At 34.2% G+C, this 24,543-nt stretch overlaps 1 protein-coding gene across 1 annotated transcript in view; it reads left to right on the top strand.

Moving 5' to 3' along the window:
• LOC132357408 (charged multivesicular body protein 1B2-like) overlaps positions 1–24,166 on the top strand; it is a 34,015-nt gene extending 9,849 nt beyond the window's left edge. Inside the window, exons 2-8 of the mRNA XM_059910823.1 lie at positions 10,644–10,741; positions 16,649–16,795; positions 17,179–17,247; positions 17,333–17,440; positions 20,666–20,709; positions 23,451–23,523; positions 23,935–24,166. Coding sequence (XP_059766806.1) covers positions 10,644–10,741; positions 16,649–16,795; positions 17,179–17,247; positions 17,333–17,440; positions 20,666–20,709; positions 23,451–23,523; positions 23,935–23,979 — 584 coding nt within the window. The 3' untranslated portion in view covers positions 23,980–24,166. The remainder of the gene's footprint in view (positions 1–10,643; positions 10,742–16,648; positions 16,796–17,178; positions 17,248–17,332; positions 17,441–20,665; positions 20,710–23,450; positions 23,524–23,934) is intronic.
• The last annotated feature ends 377 nt before the right edge of the window (positions 24,167–24,543 follow it).

Below are 24,543 nucleotides of genomic sequence, written 5' to 3'. Positions count from 1 at the left end.
CTGCAACTAAGCCCATGTGATGCAACTACTGAGCCCGCGTGCCACAATGAAGACCCAGCACAGTCAAAATAAATAAATAAAAAGAATAATAAACTTTTAATCTTAAAAGAGTTTTAGATTCTTACAGAAAAATTGTGAAGTAAATTCCCATATTAATTAATTCATTATTGAGTTGTGGTTAGACAGTAGGTTTGTCTGATATCTATTATTTCATATTTGCTTTATGGCCCAGGGTATGATCAGTTTTCATGTGTCATATGCTTGTAAATGATGTGTATTCTCAAATTATTGGGCACAGGTTTCACTATAATTCTCTATATGTTAATTTTTAAATTAAGCTTCTTAATCGGGTCTTTTGTAACTTCTATATTCTTAGTTTTGTCAGTTACTGAGAGAATTTTATTAAAATCTACCAAGATTAATAATTTTATCTGCCAGTTTTATATATATACATACAAACACACTTTGAGGCTATGTAGAGGAACGTGGAAATCTAGAATTATTTCATCAATTTGTGAATTTACTTTCTATCATTTTATAGTGATCCCTACTTTTAAAAACTTTCTAATGCTGCTTTTAGGTAGTCTGTTTTGATTGATACTAATAAAGCTACAACTGTTTTTTTAGGTTAGTATTTGTCTGGTATAATTTTTTTCTGTCTTTTTACATCCAGCCTTTCTGTTTAAGTGATTTAAAGTCCTGTTTAAAGCACATATTTATAATTTGTTTCATTATTTTTTAATCCATCCTGACATTTTGGGGATGTTTCTTTTTATTGATATTTTATGATTTCTGTGTATCCTGTTTTCTCTGTGATTCACTTCTCTTTTGCTACTTTCTTCTGGATTTATTAAGTGGTTTACCCCATTTTTCCCTTTATTATTTTAGAAGGTACATGCTATTTCCTTAGCAGTACCCTTCACATTTTTACATGCATAGTTAATTTAATTTCTAAATAATTAGAAACTTTTTTCTTGGATTTTTAAACATATAATTTTTCACCCCATCCTCTGTTGTACATGTTTTTATTGTCTATGTTTGTTCTGCCTGTCTAATCTCCAAAATTAGACATTATGATTATCTTATAGTCAGTATTTCTCTGGATTTATCTGTGTTTACCAGTCTCTGTGCTCACTAAACCTTTCATTATGTCAGACATAATTTTGTTTTTTGTGAAGTACATTCAGTCATCCTTATTTAGTCATCATTATTCTCAGATTCTGTGTTTGCAAATTTACTACTCACTATAATTTTTTTTTAACCTGAAATCATTCCTTGCTATGCTTTCAAGGTTATTCATGGACATGCTCAGGCAGTGAAAAATTTGAGTGGACAAAGGGGCATGTTCCCAGTTAAGGGTGAACAATACGATGCTCTGCCTTTTTACTTCAGCTCTCATACTTTAAAGGAGTGTCTTTTTCACTTTGTCAAGTGCCACTTTTTTTTTTTTGCATTTTTTGTACTTTTTGTTGGTGATTTCACTAATCTCTAAGTGTAGTGTTTAAGTGCTGTATAGTGTTCTGAAGTGCAAGACTGTGATGTGCCTTATGGAGAGTATATGTGTGTTAGGTAAGCTTCTTTCAGGCATGAGTTATAATGCTGTTTGCCATGAATTCAATGTTACAGAGTCAGCAAGATATATTAAGTAAGATGTGTTAAAACAAAAATATGCATAAAACAAGGTTATGTATTCATAGGTTGACAAAAATGTTTTGACCAGAGACTCGCAGGAACCTAATCCTGCATTTTCCTTAGGAGAAATGTTTCTGTACTCATTAATTCCCTATTTGCAGTGATTTCATGAAACATAACTAACATGAAGAATGAGAATCTGCTGTACATCCTTTGGAAGTTACATTAGCATTTTATTTGAAATCCTACTCAGTCTGATCTTTAGTTATTTTATAAATAATCTGAATTTCCACTATGGCTGTTTTAAATATTTTAGTATTTGGTATTCTGAGGTGTGCTATGATATATCTAAGTCTGGATTGATTTTTTTTTTTTAGGATTTATTTTTTATTTTTTAATAGCTCTTTATTGGAGTATAATTGCTTCACAATACTGTGTTAGTTTCTGTTATACAACAAAGCAAATCATCCATATGCATACACATGTCCCCATATCCCCTCCCTCTTTAGCCTCCCTCCCATCCTCCCTATCCCACCCCTCTAGGTCATTGCAAAGCACCGAGCCAATCTCCCTGTGCTATGCTTATGCTTCCCACCAGCCAACTATTTTACATTCGGTAGTGTGTATATGTCGATGCTACTCTCACTTCGCCCTAGCTTCACCCTCCCACCCCATGTGCTCAAGTCCATTCTCTATGTCTGCCTCTTTATTCCTGCCCTGCAACTAGGTTCATCAGTAACATTTTTTTTTAAGATTCCATATATATGCTTTAGCATACAGTATTTGTTTTTCTCTTTCTGGCTTACTTCACTCTGTATGACAGACTCTAGGTCCATCCACCTCACTACAAATAACTCAGTTTCGTCTCTTTTTATGGCCGAGTAATATTCCATTGTATATATGTGCCACATCTTCTTTATCCATTCATCTGTCGATGGACATTTAAGTTGCTTCCATGTCCTGGCTATTGTAAATAGTGCTGCAATGAACATTGGGGTGCATGTCTCTTTTTGAATTATGGTTTTCTCAGGGTATATGCCCAGTAGTGGGATTGCTGAGTCATATGGTAGTTCTATTTTTAGTTTTTTAAGGAGCCTCCATACTGTTTTCTGTAGTGGCTGTATCAGTGTACATTCACACCAACAGTGTAGGAGGGTTCCCTCTTCACCACACCCTTTGTAGCATTTATTGTTTCTAGCTTCTTTAATAATGGTCATTCTGACTGGTGTGAGGTGATACCTCACAGTAGTTTTGATTTGCATTACTCTAATAATTAGTGATGTTGAGCATCTTTTCATGTGCCTCTTGGCCATCTGTATGTCTTCCTTGGTGAAATGTCTATTTAGGTCTTCCACCCATTTTTTAACTGGATTGTATGATATTTTGATATTGAGCTCCATGAGTAGTTTGTATAGTTTGGAGATTATTCCTTTGTTGTTTCATTTGCAAATATTTTCTCCCATTCTGAGGGTTGTCTTTTTGTCTTATGTATGGTTTCCTTTGCTGTGCAAAAGCTTTTAAGTTTAATTAAGTCCCCTTTGTTTATTTTTGTTTTTCTTTCCATTACTCTAGGAGGTGGGTCAAAAACGATCTTGCTGTGGTTTATGTCAAAGAGTGTTTTTCCTATGTTTTCCTCTAAAAGTTTTATAGTGTCTGGTCTTACATTTAAGTCTTTAATCCATTTGGAGTTTATTTTTGTGTATGGTGTTTGGTAGTGTTCTAATTTCATTCTTTTACATGTAGCTGTCCTGTTTTCCCAGCACCACTTATTGAAGAGGCTGTCTTTTCTCCTTTGTATATTCTTGCCTCCTTTATTAAAAATAAGGTGATCATATGTGAGTGGGTTAATCTCTGGGCTTTCTATCCTGTTCCATTGATCTATATTTCTGTTTTTGTGCCAGTACCATACTGTCTTGATTACTGTAGCTTTGTAGTATAGTCAGAAGTCTGGGAGCCTGATTCCTTCAACTCTGTTTTTCTTTCTTAAGATTGCTTTGGCTATTCGGGTTCTTTTGTGTTTCCATATGAATTGTAAGATATTTTATTCTAATTCTGTGAAGAATGCCATAAGTAATTTGATAGGTATTGCATTGAATTTGTAGATTGCTTTGTGTAGTATAGTCATTTTCAAAATATTGATTCTTCCAATCCAAGAACGTGGTATATTTCTCCATCTGTTTATGTCATCTTTGATTACTTTCATCAGTGCTTTATAGTTTTCTGAGTACCAGTCTTCCGCCTCCTTAGGCAGGTTTTTTTCCTAGGTATTTTATTCTTTTTGTTGCAGTGGTAAATGGGAGTGCTTCCTTAATTTCTCTATGTGTTTTTTCATTGTTGGTGTATAGGAATGCCAGAGATTTCTGTGCATTAATTTTGTATCCTGCAATCTTACCAAATTCATTGATTAGATCTAGTAGTTTTCTGGCGGCATCTTTAGGATTTTCTATGCATAGTATCATGTCATTGGCAAACAGTGACAGTTGTACTTCTTCTTTTCCAATTTGTATTCATTTTATTTCTTTTTCTTCCCTGATTGCTGTGCCAGGACTTCCAAAACTATGTTGAATAAGAGTGGTGAGAGTGGACATCTTTGTCTTGTTCCTGATCTTAGTGGAAATGCTTTCAATTTTTCACCATTGTGTTTGATGCTTGATGTGGGTTTGTCATATATGGCCTTTATTATGTTGAGGTATGTTCCCTCTATGCCCATTTTCTGGAGAGTTTTTATCATAAATGGCTGTTGAATTTTGTCAAAAGCTGTTTTACATCTATTGAGAAGATCCTATGGTTTTTATTCCTTAATTTATTAATGTGGTGTATCACATTGTTTGATTTGTGTATATTGAAGAATCCTTGCATCCCTGGAATAAATCCCACTTGATCATGGTTTATGATCCTTTTAATGTGCTGTTGGATTCTGTTTGCTAGTGTTATGTTGAGGATTTTTGCATCTATGTTCATCAGTGATATTGGTCTATAATTTTCTTTTTTTGTGGTATCTTTTTCTGGTTGTGGTATCAGGGTAATGGGGACTTTGTAGAATGAATTTGAGAGTGTTTCTCCCTCTGCAGTTTTTTGGAAGAGTTTCAGAAGGATCGGTGTTAGCTCTTCTCTAAATGTTTCATAGAATTCACCTGTGAAGCCATTTGGTCCTGGACTTTTGTTTGTTGGAAGATTTTTAATTACAGTTTCAATTTCATTACTTGTGATAGGTCTGTTTATATTATCTAATTCTTCCTTGTTCAGTCTTGGAAAATTGTACCTTTCCAAGAATGTGTCCATTTCTTCGTGGTTGTCCATTTTATTGGCATATAGTTGTTTGTAGTAGTCTCTTATAATCCTTTGTATTTCTGCAGTGTCAGTTGTGATTTCTCCTTTTTCATTTCTAATTTTATTGATTTGCACCCCTCTCTTTTTTTCTTGATCAGTCTGGCTAAGGGTTTATCAATTTTGTTTATCTTCTCAAAGAACCAGCTTTTAGTTTCATTGATCTTTGCTATTGTTTTCTTCATTTCTATTTCATATATTTCTGCTCTGTTCTTTATTATTTCTTTCCTTCTACTGTTTTTGGGTTTTCTTTGTTCTTCTTTCTCTAGCTGGTTTAAATGTAGGGTTAGATTGTTTATTTGAGATTTTTCTTGTTTCTTGAGGTGAGATTGAATTGCTATAAACTTCCCTCCTAGAAGTGCTTTTACTGCATCCCATAGGTTTGGGGTCATCATGTTTTCGTTGTCAATTTTTTCTATGTATTTTTTTAAATTTCTTCTTTGGTTTCTTCAGTGATCTCTTGGTTATTTAGTAGTGCACTGTTTAGCCTCCTTGTATTTGTGTTTTTTACAATTTTTTTTCCTGTAATTGTTTTCCAATCTCATAGCATTGTGGTCAGAAAACATGCTTGATACGATTTCAATTTTCTTAAATTTTTTGAGGCTTGATTTGTGACCCAAGATGTGATCTATCCTGGAGAATGTTTCATGTGCACTTGAGAAGAAAGTGTATTCTGCCACTTTGGGGTGGAATGTTCTATAAATATCAATTAGATCTATCTTGTCTATTGTGTCATTTAAACTTGAGTTTCCTTATTTATTTTCTGTTTGGATGATCTGTCCGTTGGTTTAAGTGGGGTGTTAAAGTCCCCTACTCTTATTGTGTTACTGTCAATTTCTCCTTTCATGGTTGTTAGCATTTGCCTTATGTATTGAGGTGCTCCTATGTTGGGTGCATTAACATTTATAATTGTTTTATCTTCTTCTTGGATTGTTCCTTTGATCATTATGTACTGTCCCTCCTTATCTTTTTTAACAGTCTTTATTTTAAAGTCTATTTTATCTGATATGAGTATAGCTACTCCAGCTTTCTTTTGATTTCCATTTGCATGGAATATCTTTTTCCATCCCTTCACTTTCAGTCTGTATGTGTCCCTAGGTCTGAAATGGGTCTCTTGTAGACAACATATATATGGGTCTTGTTTTTGTATCCATTCAGCCAGTCTGTGTCTTTTGGCTGGGGCATTTAATCCCTTTACATTCAAGGTTATTATTGATGTATATGTTCCTATTATCATTTTCTTAATTGTTTTGGGTTTGTTTTTGTGAGTCTTTTTCTTCTCTTGTGTTTCCTGCTTCGAGAAGTTTCTTTAGCATTTGTTGTAAAGCTGGTTTGGTGGTGCTGAATTCTCTTAGCTTTTGCTTGTCTGAAAAGCTTTTGACTTCTCTATTGAATCTGAATGAGATCCTTGCTGGGTAGAGTAATCTTGGTTGTAGGTTTTTCTCTTTCATCACTTTAAGTATATCCTGCCACCCCCTTCTGGCCTGCAGAGTTTCCACTGAAAAATCAGCTGATAACCTTATGGGGATTCCTTTATAGGTTATTTTTTGTTTTTCCCTTGGTGCTTTTAATATTTTTTCTTTGAATTTAATTTTTGTTAGTTTGATTAATATGTGTCTTGGTGTGTTTTTCCTTGGGTTCATCCTGTATGGGACTCTCTGTGCTTCCTGGACTTGGGTGACTATTTCCTTTCCCATGTTAGGGACGTTTTCAACTATAATCTCTTCAAATATTTTCTCAGACCTTTTCGTTTTCTCTTTGCCTTCTGGGACCCCTATAATTCAAATGTTGTTGCGTTTAGTGTTGTCCCAGAGGTGTCTGAGCTTGTTCTGAATTATTTTCATTCTTTTTTCTTTATTCTGCTCCTCAGCAGTTATTTCCACCATTTTGTCTTCCAGCTCACTTATTCATCCTTCTGCCTCAGTTATTCTGTTATTGATTCCATCTAGTGTATTTTTCATTTCAGTTATTGTGTTGTTCATCTCTGTTTGTTTGTTCTTTAGTTCTTCTAGATCTTTGTTAAACATTTCTTGAATTTTCTCAATCTGTGCTTCCATTCTACTACTGAGATTCTGGATCGTTTTTACTATCATTACTCTGAATTGTTTTTCAGGTAGATTGCCCATTTCCTCTTCATTTATTTGGTCTTGTAGATTTTTACCTTGCTCCTTTACCTGTGGCATACTTTTTGCCATCTTATTTTATTTTACCTTTTTTTTTTTTGAGTGAAATTGTGCTCCTGTTTTACTGGTTGTTTGGCCTGAGGCTTCCAACACTGGAGTTTGTAGGCTACTGGGTAGAGCTGAGATGGGTCTTGGTGCTGAGATGGGGAGCTCTGTGAGACCTCACTCCTATGAATATTCCCTGGGGTCTGAGGTTCTCTGTTAGTCCAGTGGTTCAGAATCAGAGCTCCCACTGCAGTAGCTTCCGCCCAACCCCAGGCTTGCGAACCAAGATCCTGCAAGCTGGTTCACTCTGGGGTTCCTCCCATATCCTTGGGCATTAGAATCCCCCACCAGCGGCCGGCAGGCTCCCTAGTTGTGGGGAGACGCTAACTCCACGTCTTCCCACACCACCATCTTGACTCCGCCTCTCTGGATTGATTTTTATATGTCCTGCTTGGGATTGTTTTTTTGTTTGTTTGATTTTTTGTTTGTTTGTGCTTCTTGAGTCTAAAGATTTTATTCTCATCAGTTATGGAAGATTCTCAAGTATTATCTCTTTGAATGTAACATTTTGCATATTGTCTTTATTATGTCTTTGTGGTATTGCAGATATTAGACCTTTTTATTCTGTTTTCTTTATTTCTTGTCCTCTCTTTCATATTAACCTTATTTTTTCACTGTAATCTTAATTCAGATCTAAAGTCGGTTTGCTAATTTTCTCCTCAGCTTTGTCTAATTTTCTTTTATCTAGTTTGCTCCACCCCCAGCTGTGAGCCAAGGCCCATAATGACAGTTAACCTTGTCATCTCTTCTTCCTTTGCCAGCTGATAAGACTTCTTTCTATCTCACCCTTATGCTAATGTTGTAGCTTTCAAGGTTCTAGGTTTATTCAGAAAATTCATTTCCAGCGTCTCATCTAGTGGGCTCCATAGGGGGCTTTGTCTTCAGGGGCTTCAGTGCTTACCTACTACTGATATTTACTTCTTCCTCCTTGTTTCTGTCTCCTGAGGATTTTCCTTCCATTTTTACAACCTAAGCTCTGTATTTAAAAGGGCATTTGTTGTAGTTTATCCAGTATTTCAAGGTGTTTTTATAAATGTGTAGGCCTCCATATTAATGGAAGTGGTTCACGTCTTTTTAGGATGAAGGGGGAAAAGCTTTATGGTATTAAATGGACTTTTGCAATGGATCTCCTATTAATATTTTTGGCTAGTATTTTATATCATGATCATTCTTAACCATTAATATTAAATTAGAGTTGGCTATAGTAGGCATTCAGTAGTCAGTCCTCAGTATTTGCAGTTTGTAGTAAATTTCAGGTTTAAGGGAAACTGAAATCATTCTTTAAAAACAACAATGAATATATAAATTATATGAATTCATCTAAAATAGTTGGCTTCTTAATTCAGCTTTTAACAATAGTGACTTTTTCTACAGAGACAGCAATTCTATTTGGGAGATGATTTGAAAAATAAAAAATTCATTACTTTTTCCTTTATTTCCATCTATCTCAGTGATTCAGATTCTCTGCAGGGTTCGATTTTGCCCCCCTCCCCAGGTAGCATTTGACAATGTCTGGAGACATTTTTGTTGTTGTAATTCGGGGAACAGAGGGGTTGCTAGTGTCATCTAGTGGGTAAAGGCCAGGAATGCTGATAAACTTCATAAAATACATAGGACATCCCCCACAACAAAGTATTATCTAGCCCAAAATATCAGTAGTGCTTAGGTTAAAAACCCTATTTATAAAAGGAGCTATAATTTTCTCAGTTACCTAGCTGAAATTGATAAATCTTACTTTAAAATGTAACATATATGACACATTAAAACTACCCAGAAATTCATACACATATACTTATTTTCTTAACAATTCTAGTTATATCTGTTGTTGATGAAAAATACTCATGGTAGCAAGTTATCCCTCTCATTATCCATAAATATAAGGTGTTAAATTAGAACCATGAAGCCTTTGAGAGATGAACAGGTTAATTTATGGTTTAGCTTTGGTAAATAATCGAATAATACTTATTTTCTGATAGTGATATAATCAAACCAACAGTTAGCTCTTTAAACTATATAGTGTATGTGTGCCTTTCAAAAAAATGAACCCTGCATCCTTTATAAATGTCCCAAAGAAATATAGAATCAGGGTTTAAAAAAAAATAGATTTTACCTTTTTCTAAAGGGCAGAAAACACATAGAATCATTCTTAATAGTGATTTAATCATGATACAAAGCAGTTGGTTTTGAAATAATCCACATTGCTTTGTCAGATTCATGTGCATTACTTCATATTTGTTTTTGCTTGTGTCATGAAAATGGAAGATTTGTGGTATTGCTTATTTGGGTCTTATTCCCATTATATTTTTGTCGTTTTTAATTAAAAATGTTTAATCTTAAAATAGTTTTAGACTTAAAGAGAAATTGCAAAAATAGTACAGAGATTTCTTTTATTCCCTTTACCAAGCTTCTCCTAATGTTAACACCTTACATGAACATAATCATCAACCAAAGGAAATCCACATTGCTACAATATTAACTAAACTACAGACCTTACTTGGATTTCACCAGTTTTTCCCCTAATGTCCTTTTTCTGTTTCAGAATCCAATCACGCATTGCATTTAGTTGGCATGGCTCCTTCGTCTTCTCCATTCTGTAACAGTTCTTCAGTCTTTCTTTGCTTTTCACGAACTTGACGCTTGACAAGAACACTGGTCAGTTATATCTTACATAGAATGTCTCTCTCAGTTCAGGATTGCCTGACGGTTTCTCTGGAGTAAATTGAGGTTATGTTTTTGACAACACCACCATATAAGTATGCTGTACTCTTTCCAGTTCATCATTTCAGAAGGTAAATGGTGTTGAAATGTTTTATTACTGGTGATATTATCCTTGGTAAGGTGGTATCTGCCAGATTTCTCTACTGTAAAGTTGCTCTTTTTCCCTTTGTAATTAATCTTTCTTGCCATTACTTTAATTTTTAAAATTTTAATTTTATATTGGAGTATGGTTGATTTACAGTGTTGTGTTAGTTTCAGGTGTACAGCCAAGTGATTTAGTTATACATATACATATATTCTTTTTCAGATTCTTTTCCCATATAGGTTATTACAGAGTATTGAGTAGAGTTCCCTGTGCTATACAGTAGGTCCTTGTTGATTATCTATTTTATATATAGTAGTCTGTATGTTAATCTCAAACTCCTAATTTATCCCTCCCCCCACCTTTCCCCTTTGATAACCATAAGTTTGTTTTAATAGAAATAATTAAGTTTCTTAAAATTTTTAAGTTTTATTTATTTCTTTTTCTTATTTTCTTCTAAAATTATTTCTTAAAATAATTAATTTTAACAGAAAACAAATGTGGAAGAGATAAAAATTGTTCTGTTTCCTCAAATACTTTGTGAATATTTGGTTTAAATAGCATAATCTTATAAGTTTTATAATTTTAACATCTTGTTTTCAGGTAGTTAGGTTGGGAAATGACTTTTTTTTTAAAACCTTAACATATAATTTCAGAACACCTATTTAACTTGAAGTTTGCTGCAAAAGAACTTAATAGGAATGCCAAGAAATGTGATAAAGAAGAAAAGGCTGAAAAGGCCAAGATTAAAAAGGTAAGTAATTTTTAATCTTTTTACTTTTTTTAAACTCATGAAATGAGCACAGTTATATGATGGAAGAGTGGTTGTTTTAGTTTATTTTACATTGAAGAAAGATTACTGGCTTTAGCATTTTAAGCCAAATATCTATTTAAGTAAATTATTTATTATCTGACATAATTAATAATGGCTTTTTTGTTTATTTCTACTTATGTGTACAAGTATGGCTCATAACACAGAGTATAACTGTACTGTTATCTAACTGTTCTATTGCCTACATCTAATGACTGTCCTTTGGTTTGTAGCCAGAACCACTGTTACTGAGAAGTATAAAGCCTGTATGTAAGAATAATATTTCACATTTTTAGGCTCATTTGAATTTCTGTAGTCTCTAAAGTTTTTTTTTTTTTAACATCTTTATTGGAGTATAATTGCTTTACAATCATGTGTTAGTTTCTGCTGTATAATGAAGTGAATCAGCTATATGTATACATATATCCCCATATCCTCTCCCTCTTGCGTCTCCCTCCCACCCTCCCTATCCCACCCCTCTAGGTGGTCACAGAGCACCCAGCTGATCTCCCTGTGCTATGCGGCTGCTTCTTACTAGCTACTTTACGTTTGATAGTGTATATATGTCAATGCTACTCTCTCACTTCGTTCCAGCTTACCCTTCCCCTCCCCGTGTCCTCAAGTCCATTCTCTACATCTGCATCTTTATTCCTGTCCTGCCCCTAGGTTCATTAGAATCTTTTTTTTTTTTTTAGATTCCATATATATGTGTTAGCATACAGTATTTGTTTTTCTCTTTCTGACTGACTTCATTCTGTATGACAGACTCTAGGTCCATCCCCCTGACTACAAATAACTCAATTTCATTTCTTTTTATGGCTGAGTAATATTCCATTGAATATAAGTTTTATATATACATAGTACATAGCATTAATGTATATTGTGACTTGTGTATTGTGTATTTGCTAGGATTCATAGGACTCAGCATATAGTTGGACTCATGGCTATGACATATTACACTAAAGGAAACAAAGGGAAAACACATGGGGCGATGTCTGAAGGAATCCAGGCTTCAGCTTCCAAGAGTCCTCAGTGGAATCACCCAGGACAAGCTTAATTCCTGCAGCAACAAATTGTGACAACATGTGTTATATGTTGTCTACCAAGGAAGTTCTCCTGTGACTAGGAGTCCAAGGCTTTTATTGGTAGTCATGCAGGGATCCTCTTCCTAGCACACACCAAAATTCCAGTCTCCCAGAAGGAAATCCAGTGTTTGGCATAAACCACATTGTTTGTATAGAGAGTTTAGGCACAGTGAGCCACTCTTAACTGTTCTGGGAAAGATGGAAACCTTCCCCAAATCCAAGTTCCTAGATGCTAGTTACATGCCAAACTTGCAAATAGACCTTTTGAAGGACAGCAGACTCAGGCTTGCTGTGTTAACTCTTATCTGCACATGTGTATTTATATATCTATTTTTAATATTTTATTAACTTACTCTGATCTTTGGTAATAGCGTATATCCTACCCTTGAGTCACTTTGGGTATTTTGTCTATGCTCTTAATAGAGAAAACTTTATGGGAAGAAAACTTTCAGGAAAGGAGATAGAAATAGGCTGAGTTAGAAGAAAAAATACTTAAAATTGATGTATTAGCATCATCCTTTTCTAAAAGTATAAGCCCAACTATTGCAAGGAAAGAGAAAGCATAAAAAAGATTTTGGTCTAACATTTTTGTATATTGAGGAAACTAGAAATAATCTAAAAATAATTTTTGAATTTATAAATCCCAGGCAAGTACAGCAGTATTAAAATATGCATATTCCCAACAAACAAAGTCCAGGCCCAGATGGTTTTACTGGTGAATTATACCAGACATTTAAAGAATTAAAGTACACCTTTGAACAACACAGGTTTGAACTTCACAGGTCCACTTGTACACAAATTTTTTTCAACAAAGACGTACTATAGTACTACACTATTCATGGTCAGTTGAATCCGCAGATGCAGAACTGTAGATACAGAAGGCCAACTGTAAAGTTATACATGGATTTTTGACTGAGTGGGGGTTGGCACTCCTAGCCCCATGTTGTTCAAGGGTCAACTGTAATACCAATCAACCTCAAACTCACTCATCCAAAAAATTAAAGAGGAGGGGACACATCCAAACTCACTTTATGAGGCCAGCATTACCCTGATACCAAAACCAGACAAGGAAACTACAAGAAAAGAACATTATAGGCCAATATCCCTGATGAACATAGATGTAAAAATCCTCAACAATATAGTAGCAAACCAAATTCAACAATGCATTAAAAGGGTCATACACCATGATTAAATGGAATTTATTCCAGGGATGTGGGGATGGTTCACCATCCACAAGTCAATCAGGGTGATACACCACATTAACAAAATGAAGGATAAAAATCATATAATCATCTCAGTAGATGCAGAAAAGGCATGTGACAAAATTCAACATTCATTCATGATAACAGCTCTCAACAAAGTGGATATAGGGGGAATGTACCTCAACATAATGAAAGCCGTAGATGACAAGCCCACAGCTAACATCATACTAAAGGGAGAAAAGCTAAAAGGTTTTCCTCTAAGATCAAGATAAGGATGCTGACTTTTACCACTTCTATTCCACATACTGCTGGAAGTCCTAGCCAGAGCAATTAGGCAAGAAAAAGAAATAAAAGACATCCAAATCAGAAAGGAAGAAGTAAAACTGTCTCTATTAGCAGATAACATGATATTACATATAAAAAACCCATGGCATTATATATAGAAGAATCCACCAAAAAACCATTAGAATAAACAGATGCAGTAAAGTTGCAGGGTACAAAATCAATATACAAAAATCAGTTGTGTTTCTATAACTAATAATGAACTAGCAGAGAAATTAAGAAAACAATCCTATTTACAATTTCATTAAAAATAAAATACCTAGGGAAACTTAACCAAGGACGTGAAAGACTACACTGAAAACTATAAGACATTGATGAAAGAAATTGAAGAAGACACAAATAAATGGAAAGATATTGCATTCTCATGGGTTGGAACAATTAATATTGTTAGAATGTCCATACTGCTCAAAGCAATCTACAAATTCAGTGCAATCCCTATCAAGATGCCAATGGCATTTTTCACAGAAATAGAACAAATAGTCCTAAAATTTGTATGGAACCACAGAAGACTCTGAATATCCAAGGCCATCTTGAGAAAGAAGTCTCAAACATCATGCTTCCTGATTTCAAACTATATTACCAAGCTGTAGTAAATGAAACAGTGTGATATTGACATAAAAACAGACACATAGATCAATGAAACAGAATAGAGAAATCAGAAATAAACCCACACATTTATGGTAATTTATTTGCAACAAAGGACCCAAGAATATACAATGGGGAAAGGACAGTCTCTTCAGTAAATAGTGTTGGGAAAGCTGGACAGCCACATGCAAAAGAATAAAACTGGGCCACTGTCTTACAACATATACAGCAGTTATCTCAAAATGGATTAAAGACTTGAACTTTAAACGTGAAGTCATAAAACTCTAGAAGAAAATGTAGATGGTAAACTCCTTGACACTGGTCTTGGCAGTGATTTTTTGGAATTGACACCAAAAACAGAGGCAACAAAAGCAAAAATAAACAAGTGGGACTACATCAAACAAAAAAGCTTCTGCACAGCAAAGGAAGCCATGAAAAAATTTAAAAGGCAACTTACTGAGTGGGAGAAAATATTTGAAAACCATACAGCTGATAAGGGGTTTATATCTGAAATATGTAAATAATTTATACAAGTCAAAAGGAAAATACCAAACAATCTGATTTAAAAATGTGTAGAGGATCTGAACATACATCTTTCATAAAAAGACATACCAATTTGCCAACAGGTACATGAAAATGTTCTCAATATCACTCATCATCAGAGAAATGCAAATCAAAACACAATAAGATATCACTTCACACCTGTTAGAATGACTGTCATCAAAAAGACAAAAAGCAAAAAGTGTTGGAGAGGTTGTGGAGCAAAGGGAACCCTTGTGCACTGTTGGTGGGAATATAAATTGGTGCAGCCACTATGGAAAACAGTATGGAGGTTCCTTGAAAAATGAAAATTAGAACCCACCATATAGTCCAGCAATTCCACTTCTGGGTATTTATCTGAAGGAAACAAAAACACTAACTCAAAAATATATATGCACCCCCATGTTCATCGCAGCATTATTTACAATAACCAAGACATGAGGGGCTTCCCTGGTGGCGCAGTGCTTAAGAATCCACCGGCAAATGCAGGGGGCATGGGTTCAAGCCCTGGTCCGGGAAGATCCCACATGCTACGGAGCAACTAAGCCAATGTGCCGCAAGTACCAAGCCTGTGCTCTAGAGCCCGTGAGCCACAACTACTGAGCCCACATACCACAACTGCTGAAGCCTGCATGCCTAGAGCCCATGCTCCACAACAAGACAAGCCACCACAATGAGAAGCCCGCACACCGCAACGAAGACCCAATGCAGCCAAAAATAAATTAATTTTTTAAAAAAGACATGAAAACAACCTAAGTGTCCATCAATGGATGAATGGAAAAAGAAAATTTGGAATATATATATATATATAAAGTCGAATATTATTCACCCATAAACAAGAAGGAAATCCTGCCATTTGCAACAACATGGATGGACCTTGAGCATATTATGCTAAGTGAAATAAGTCAGAGAGAGAAAGGCAAATTCCATGTGATCTAACTTATGTGGAATCCTAAAAAAAAACTCACGGATAAAGAGAATAGATTTGTGGTTGCCAGAGGAAGGAGGTGGGGGGTGTGTGTGAAATGGGTGAAGATGGCTGAAAGGTACAAGCTATCAGTTATAAAATAAGTCCTGGGGATATAATGTGCAGCGTGGTGACTACAGTTAATAATACTTTATTGTATATTTGAAAGTTGCTAAGAGATCTGAAAAGTTCTCATCACAAGAAAAAAATTGTAGCTATATGTGGTTATGGATGTTAACTAGGAAAAAAATCTTGGAAAGTGTTTGAGGTTGCATATACTAATGTATTTATCACATTGGTGTTTATATTATTGAAGAATTGGAAACAAACTAAATACCCAGCAATCAGGGATCTTAATTGAACCATGTGCTCTAATTTCAGTCACTTATGTACTCTATCGATTTTGCTATACTGGGGTACCATCTGAGCTATTTAACATTTTTCTTTAAATTGACTTTTAACTTCACACCTGGCCATAGCTATTACAGTATAGCAGAAAGCATGGATCTGTGCTAGTTATATCCATTTCAGATACACATTTAAATAAATGCATGCTTAAAATGAAGATACTTATGTCTGTGTAACATCTAAAATCATTTTATGTACTATCAGTAGTGTTTGTACCACATACGAGGAAAGCCCTGATTAATGGTACATCCATACAACACAGTCTTTTTTTTTTCTTTCAACACAGTCTTTAGAGTGATGATGTAGTTATATATTTATTGACTTAAAAATTTTTAATTAGGTGAGAAAACAGTATGCTCTGATGCATGTACTCTTGTAATTTATATTGTAATATTTCAATAAATAGGTTTATGTACTTTGAATACTTTATACTGAAATATTAATAGTGGTAATGGCTGAGTGATTATGGGAAAATTTTTAAACTTTATATTTTAATTTCTTAAAATGTTAATGAGTATATATCTTTTAATCATAAATAAAAAATTAAAGGACTATAAATTCTCCTTTTATTTCCTAAAAATACTAATTGTAAAAGCTCTTAAATATTAAAAATATGTTAGTTGGGCATTGTTTTCCTCTTTCTAAAATATCTGTACTTAAGCTCCCTATATTTACTTTTGGTGTTTATCTTCACTGTCTACTTTTGCTCTGTTTAAAACAGGCCATTCAGAAAGGCAATACAGAAGTTGCAAGAATACATGCTGAAAATGCAATCCGCCAGAAGAACCAAACAATTAATTTCTTGAGAATGAGTGTTAGGGTTGATGCTGTGGCAGCCAGAGTTCAAACTGCAGTAACAATGGGCAAGGTAAGCCTTAATATCTGTAAATAATAGGAACTCTTGATTTAAGTTATTGGAGGTATTAAGAATTGTCAGAAATCTAAATCTACTGCAAAGTGCTACAAGGGTACTGGCCTTCCTGGGCAGGAGAAAGATAGTCAAAATGCTTAGTGAGGAAAATTATTTTGGCAGTGACTTTTCAGCTAAGGTCTAAATAGTTGTCTTCCAATGAATAGTCAAAGATAAAAGATAGTCGATGCCTAGACCAGAAATACATAGCGTACTTTTACTGTTAAGGAAGCGGTAGATAAATTTTATAAGATGATCTACAAGTAATATAAGAAACTACATAAATTTTGAGGTTGTTTATATTATAGGATTCTCAGTCTTTTTTTTTATACTCCCAATAGGTAACCAAGTCCATGGCAGGTGTAGTTAAGTCTATGGATGCTACATTGAGGAGTATGAACCTTGAAAAGGTAAAATAAATAAATAAATAAATTGATGTTCAGATAGTATCTTTTCAGAGTAAGTTTTTTCTTATGACCATATTTCTTTTTGCAGATTTCTGCCCTGATGGACAAATTTGAACAGCAGTTTGAAACACTGGATGTTCAAACGCAACAAATGGAAGACACAATGAGTAGTACTACAACCCTAACAACACCACAAGTAAGAATAGTTTCTCTACTTACACTAACTTTTAAAAATTACCCAACTTCAAAATATAATGGCTTTGTGAACCTAAATCATCTCTAGAATGTGAAGTAACCATCGTATATCCCCAAAATGCAAGTAGGAAGTTATGCTCTGACCCTGGATTCCTAAGGACATGTTAGAAGATGACATTTCCTATCTTGTTTTGAAGTTCTAAGAATTATTATAGGTCACATGTCTAGAGAGTATGGAACTTGGTTCTGCCCTGCTGCCAGTGGTCCTTATTGATAAAAGCATTGAACTAGAGACTCACTGAGGCCAGTGGGTATTAGGTATTATCCTAACGCCAGTTAAGTCATCTCATTGCAGATATTCTGCTTCCTGCCTACTCTTTAAGTATGTTATTAGGCACAGATCACAGATGAACAAATAGTAAATTACAAGATCAATTATTTTTCAGAAAACTAGGATGTTTTCTAGGATGTTGTTGAATCTGCAACTTAGAGATGTGCTACAGAGAAAATTAAATTTGAAACTAGTTTGGATGTCACGTAAGCCAGAAATAAAGTTTTTGTGAAACTTGAATATTAAAAGAGAAGATTTATATCGTTATCACTCTTCTTTTTGATCCCAGCACCTATCACATGGTTCATCAAATAAACAAAATCTTGTTATCACTACATAAGATGATAATATGGATAATTTACAAAATAGGTTAGGAGAAAAATCAATAGCCATCCATCAAAATTTTACTGAAGGTGATGCCTTTCACTAAGAGGTAAGTAATAAGAGAACAAGCTTATATTCAGGTTTTAGAGTTAAGAAGAAAGTATTCATGTGTATGTCTTATAGAGAGCATATATTTAGCCATTACTTTTATACCTCCTCCAGAGCCTTGCTTCCCCAAAGTGTGGTGCAAAAATCAGGAACATCTGTATCATCTGGGAGTTTATTAGGAATGCAGAAACTCAGACCCTATCCACAGATATATTGACTTGGAATCATTTTAATAAGATTTACAGGTGATATTTATGCCCTGATTTTGAGAAGCACTGTCCTAGAGTTTCTGATTCTTATTCAGGCACCTTAGGTGATTTCCAGGTGATTTTATGGTCAAGATTAGGAAAACAAGGGGACTGGAAAAATGACTTTAAGTCAGGACACTTGGATTTCTAATCCCTACTCTGCCACTAATTAAGTTTGGGACCTTAAGATACTCACTACCTTGGGCCTCAGTATTCATAGCTGTAAAATGTAGGGTTGGATTTGATGATATCTAAATGCCTTTTAGCTCTGAAAAATCTTGAGATTCATTCACCTAACATTTGTTAAGCACCTTCTCCGGTTTCAGGTATTGTGCTAGGTGCTGGGGATATTCAAGTATATACAAAACATTTTTCATAAAGAGTCAACCAAAATTTACAACAGAAATGGACATGCTAGATGCCCAAATTCTCATACCTTGCTATTGAGTAATTAGAATTTAAATTGGCATATTCACTTTGGAAAAGCAATGCAGTAATATCTACAGTCCATTCTTAACATAGCAGCCAGAGCAATCCTGATAAAACAAGTCAGATCATGTCATTCTTCTGCTCAGAACCCTTCAGTGGCTCTACATGTCTCTCAAAATAAAAGCCAAATTCTTTATGGTGGGCTATAGTGCCCTCTAGGATCTGCCTCATCCTGCTTCTCTGACCTTATCTCCTATTATTGCTCATCACTCTACTAAGATATTGGCCTCTTTGTTATTTCTCAAACACACCATGTACATTTGTTCCTCAAAGCCATTCACTTGCAGGTTCCTCTCCCTGAATATTCTTCATCTGTCTTGCACTCATCCTCATTGCCCACTCCCCCATCTCCTTCAGTTCTTTGTTCAAATGTCATTTTCTCAGTGAGCTCTTTTATGATCATCTTACTTAGAAGTACACCAGTGGCACATCCACCGTGTGCTGTACTCCCTATCTACCATCCCTGCTTTATTTTTCTTCATTGTACATATCACCTTCTAATAAACCACATAATTTAAAAAGTTTTTATTTGCCCCTCCCTTTCATGTGCACACACTAGAATGTAAGCTTAATGAAGGCAGAGATATTTTTAATTATTTTTGTTTACTGATGTATCCCTAGCACTTAAAATGATATCTGGCATAAAGTAGGTGCTCAGTTAATATTTGTTGAATAAATCAGAGTATATGAAAATGCATGTGACCTATAACCTAGTACTTCTATTTTTAAATTTATACACAAAAAACCTACATGTGTATAAACATACTTCTACATAAGAATGTTCATTGCACTATTGTCTATAATCAGGAGAAATTAGGGGAAAATGTCTAAATGTCCAGAAATAAAATGGATAAATACAATTGAGAGTATTTTATATTACAGTACTATACAGGAGTGAAAGTTAATGAACTAGAGCTCTAGATCTCAATATAATTAGATCTTATAAGGTTGAATTAAAAAAACAAGTTGCAGAATAGTATACTTAGTATAATGCCATTTAAGTAAATTTTAAAAACACAATGATATTTTAGATATGAAGTAAAAACAACACAATCTAAATGCACAGAAGTATTTGATCTATTATTTTCTGAACTTCTTTATATTTTGAAGGTGAATGAAAGACAAGAGAGACTAAGGCCCAACAGCATTATTAGAGGTTTGCTTAAAATGTGGTACCTTGTGGTAGAGCTGTAACTACATCTTAGAGCTCCTACCTGTATGTTCAAAATATTTTAAATAAGTTAAAAACAAGTTTTTTTTAATTAATTGGACTCTATTCCCTGAGAACTCCTGTACTGTTGTAAATATCTCAATACTTATATTTTATTCATCTCTAGATACTTTGAAAAGCTTAATATCAAATTTGCATCAACTAGCAGAAAGGACAGTTATGATTAATCTAAAATTTAAATCTATTACATTTTAAATACGAGCAAAGTTGGTTTGCTCCATTAGAGAGCTACATTACTCAGACTCAAATTATATGTGAATATCACTGTGAATATTTTTCACATAACCTCATAGTTTAAGGCTTTATAATTTAACATTATTCATAAATAAATCATTTTATGAGATAATTCAGCTCCCTCTGGTGGTAAAAAAAAAATTTTTTAACTTTCTTTTAAAAACTGTAGGTCAGTTCCCCCTTTTTAAACCTAGGTCAGAAACAAAATCTACCCAAAAAGCAAATACCATTCAAATACAAATTCTCATTTTTTTATTCTAGAACCAGGTGGATATGCTGCTTCAAGAAATGGCAGATGAAGCTGGGTAAGAAATTATTCAGATGCTTTTGAATAATCTTGATTTAATATCTACAAGTCCTACAATTATGTGATGTGGATAAAAATATTTGTCTTTACCACCAATGGTCAGAGTTAGGTTTTTGATCCTAGAATTTAGTGCTTCAAGGACCTTTGGAACATCCAGCTCTTTGTCATGCACATAAAAATGTGACTTTGTTCCAATCATCTTAGTATTTTCTTAAAAATCTCTGGAGATAGATTCGGTTAGTGTGTGATAAGAAATGAAGGTGACTGAGGGAGGCAGGAGTGTTTAAAAAGTTTCCTCTGTACCGTCTGTGTTCAGCATATATCAAATGTTTAATTTTTTTTAATAGGATCTTCCAAAAGAATTCTACTATGATCAGGCCATTAAGTCTTAAACCCAGTTTGAGTCCTGCAAACTGAGCAATATGTGCAAAACGTCCAAGGAGTTCAAAAGATGGCAACATTTCATTGTTGCAGATGGTTATTTGTTGTTTAAAAAAGTAAATAATTAACACCCTTTCTGGCACAGCTATTAGAAATAGGGTATCTGTTAGGCTATTTATTTTAGGCTCTTCATGTTTGAGGGGAATGACTTGACTGTAATATTATCTGTGCTACAGAAGTCTTGTTATATCAGTATTCTCTGGTATTTTACTTAGTTCAAGAGAACATTATAGTAAATAATTAAAAATATTTTTTTCAAAGATAAGGATTACAACTGGGTGATACTAAAGTTTTATGCTTTATCTTCAAAGGTAGAGTAATAGGTTGAAATAAGGTTCTTGAAGACACCTGGAAAATAGAGTTGATGAATATTATTCTAGTGTCGAAACTAATGCTTAATTAGAAAGAACTTAATTAGTTATCAGCTCTTTAGTTCACTGATGTATCTCTCATTAGTGAATTAAAACCTAGGTTAATAAATCAGGTTTGCAATATTTGAGAACAGGGCCGGAGGGTAGGTGGTATACTATTTTGCTTTGTTAGTATCCTAATATAGCCCATATACCAACAAGGAGTTAGTAAGAAGGATGATTTTTAAGTATTATAGGAGAGACTAAGGCATGTGTAAGAAGACTCCATTTTATTAATATGAGGCTAAGAACTTGTTTCTGTTTGTACCAAAGACGAAATAAGAAGATTGGGCTTGAAAATAGAGCAAGGGAGGTCTTGTAAAACGAATATTGCCGTATCACAGCCTTACTGACTCTCAGTGGAAATCAAGTTCAGAAGACAACTTTTTTATAAGATTTAGAATAGGATTTCTCAAACTTGACACTGTTGACATTTTGGGCTAATAATCCTAGGGGCTGTCCTATGTATGTAGGATGTTTAGTAGTGTCCCTGGCATCTACCCACAAGTAATATCACCCCTCCCCCCAGGTGTGACAGCCAAAAATGTCTCCATACATTGACAAATGTTCCTTGAGTGTAGGGAGCCAAAATCGAGTGATTATTTCTGTCAATAATGGGTGGTGACTGGAGCAGTAGAAATAAGTAGAACCATTGATGTCGAAATACCCATCCTTATAGATGTTTAAGTATAGCAAAATTCTGTTTTAGTATAGCAAAATTTTAGTATACCATATCTTTACCTTTTAAATAACAGTCTGTCTCTAGAATCTCCTAATGATGAAGTTACTGTATTCACTGTAGTGTTTTCAAACTGGAGTTGGCATACACTCATCTAGAGACAGGCAGAAAGAGTAGTTTGTATCCTACAGGAGTAGTTATAATGGAGATTAAAATCGTGGACTTGGAAGGAGACAAACCTGGATTTGAATCCTATCTGTCACTAGAGTGATCTTGGGCAAGCATACTTAACTTTTCTAAACTTCAGTTATGTGGGTAGATGCAAGTAATGATTTCTAGCAAGGGTAGCTCAGGATCTAAACACTGAACTTGAAGTTAGCTCAAATGTTAGATATGGATATTGATCCTGAGGCTACATATGTCTAGCCTGTTTTATCTTTTTTTGGCACATTAATTTTCTTTACAGTAGAAGACATATAGTAATCTCCAGTAAATTCAGTACATTGGATAACCATTGTTTTGGTCTTTCTTTTTGTTCAGATGACCAGATCATTATCCTATATTTTATTCACTTTTCTATCATAAGATTATCATCCACATGGGGTTGCCACTAGGGCTCAACAAAAACTCTTTAAAATTAGTAATTAATTTATCCTAAGGTGGACATTCAGAATATGTATTTTTTTAATTAATTCATTTATTTATTTTTGGCTGCATTGGGTCTTTGTGCTGTGCACGGGCTTTCTGTAGTTGTGGCGTGGGGGGGGGCTACTCTTCATTGCAGTGCGAGGGCTTCTCATTGCGGTGGCTTCTCTTGTTGTGGAGCACCGGCTCTGGGCACGTGGGCTCTAGAGCGCAGGCTCAGTAGTTGTGTCACACGGGCTTAGTTGCTCCGCTGCATGTGGGATATTCCAGGACCAGGGATCGAACCCATGTCCCCTGCACTGGTGGGCGGATTCTTAACCACTGCACCACCAGGGAAGTCCCCAGAATATTTTTAAGTTCTATTTGCATCTATAAAATTGAACCGGTATTATGTTTATTTAAATTAAGGTAAAATGCTAGGTAGAATATTCAAATTTGCAATAAGCATGTTTTTGTAATTTTTGTTTTGTTATTTATAATAACAATTATAAGCTTGTTATAATTAGATAAGGAGCAAAATGCTTATATTAACATTCATTTATGTTAATTATTTTAAAATTGTAGCCTTGATCTCAGTATGGAACTACCACAAGGTCAAACAGGTTCTTTTGGCACAAGTGTTACTTCCATGGAACAGGTAGAAGTTGGATTTTATCTTGATTTGTATGAACTTGATGAATGAATTAAATATATGTGTATTTATATTTATATATAAGCAAATATATTCTGCTTTTATCTATTATATAAAGTATTTTTCTACTATAGTATGACATCATCGTAAATAAGCAAAGTGTAATTAGCCTTTAACTCCTTAATGATGGACATTGCATGCATATTTCATTTAGCGATTGAATTTGTTCCCCTTCATAGCCTTCTGCTCTATTAAGTTCTCCATTTATTTTGAAATGTTTAAGAAAAGTAAATTCTTAATATTTTTGTGTGAATTTTTGAGACAAGATTTTAAATCTTATTTGAATATGAGCTTTTTAAAATATTAGTGATTTATATTTGTCACAGCCCTGTGACTTTTAATCTTTGCTTTCTCCAGGATGAACTATCACAGAGACTTGCTCGTCTACGTGATCAAGTGTAACTTAAAGAACTGGCGCTTTTGTTTACTTCACTGGCTTCTGAAATATTTTGTGTGTATGTATAGATAAGTTTCACTCCAATTACACTAAGAATGCCATACATTACAGAATGCTTAACACTATTTGTATATAATGCTTTCTTTTACCTTGCTGTACTTTCCAGTACTTTAATTCCAGAGAGTTTCCACCTTGACAGATTTTACAGTTTTGTATATTATGTTGAAAAGTGCGAGAGACGGTTTTTTGTAGGTGTTTTAGGCTGAGCTAGCATTAACTTGTTGTATATGAAATATCTTCCTCAAAAATTACATTAAAAAATCTAGGACCAAAGTACTACAGAATAAAGTACTTTATACAGAATAAAGTATAGAATAAAAGTTTTGATTTTTTTTTAACTCAAGGTAGTTTTAAATCTCTGTCTACATTCACATGTGATGCATAAAAATAAAAGCAGGGAAAATATGTTTACTTAATATGTTTACATAACCAAAAACACCTCATTTAGCGTCATACAATGGACAATGCTACTTTTTGTGTTTTATGTTTGTTTGTTTTTGCTATTCAAG

The sequence above is a fragment of the Balaenoptera ricei genome, chromosome X (assembly GCF_028023285.1).
Source record: "Balaenoptera ricei isolate mBalRic1 chromosome X, mBalRic1.hap2, whole genome shotgun sequence".
In the NCBI taxonomy this organism is placed as follows: domain Eukaryota; kingdom Metazoa; phylum Chordata; class Mammalia; order Artiodactyla; family Balaenopteridae; genus Balaenoptera; species Balaenoptera ricei.
Note: the sequence above shows the minus strand (reverse complement) of the source record. Positions and strands in the feature narration are given on the sequence as shown.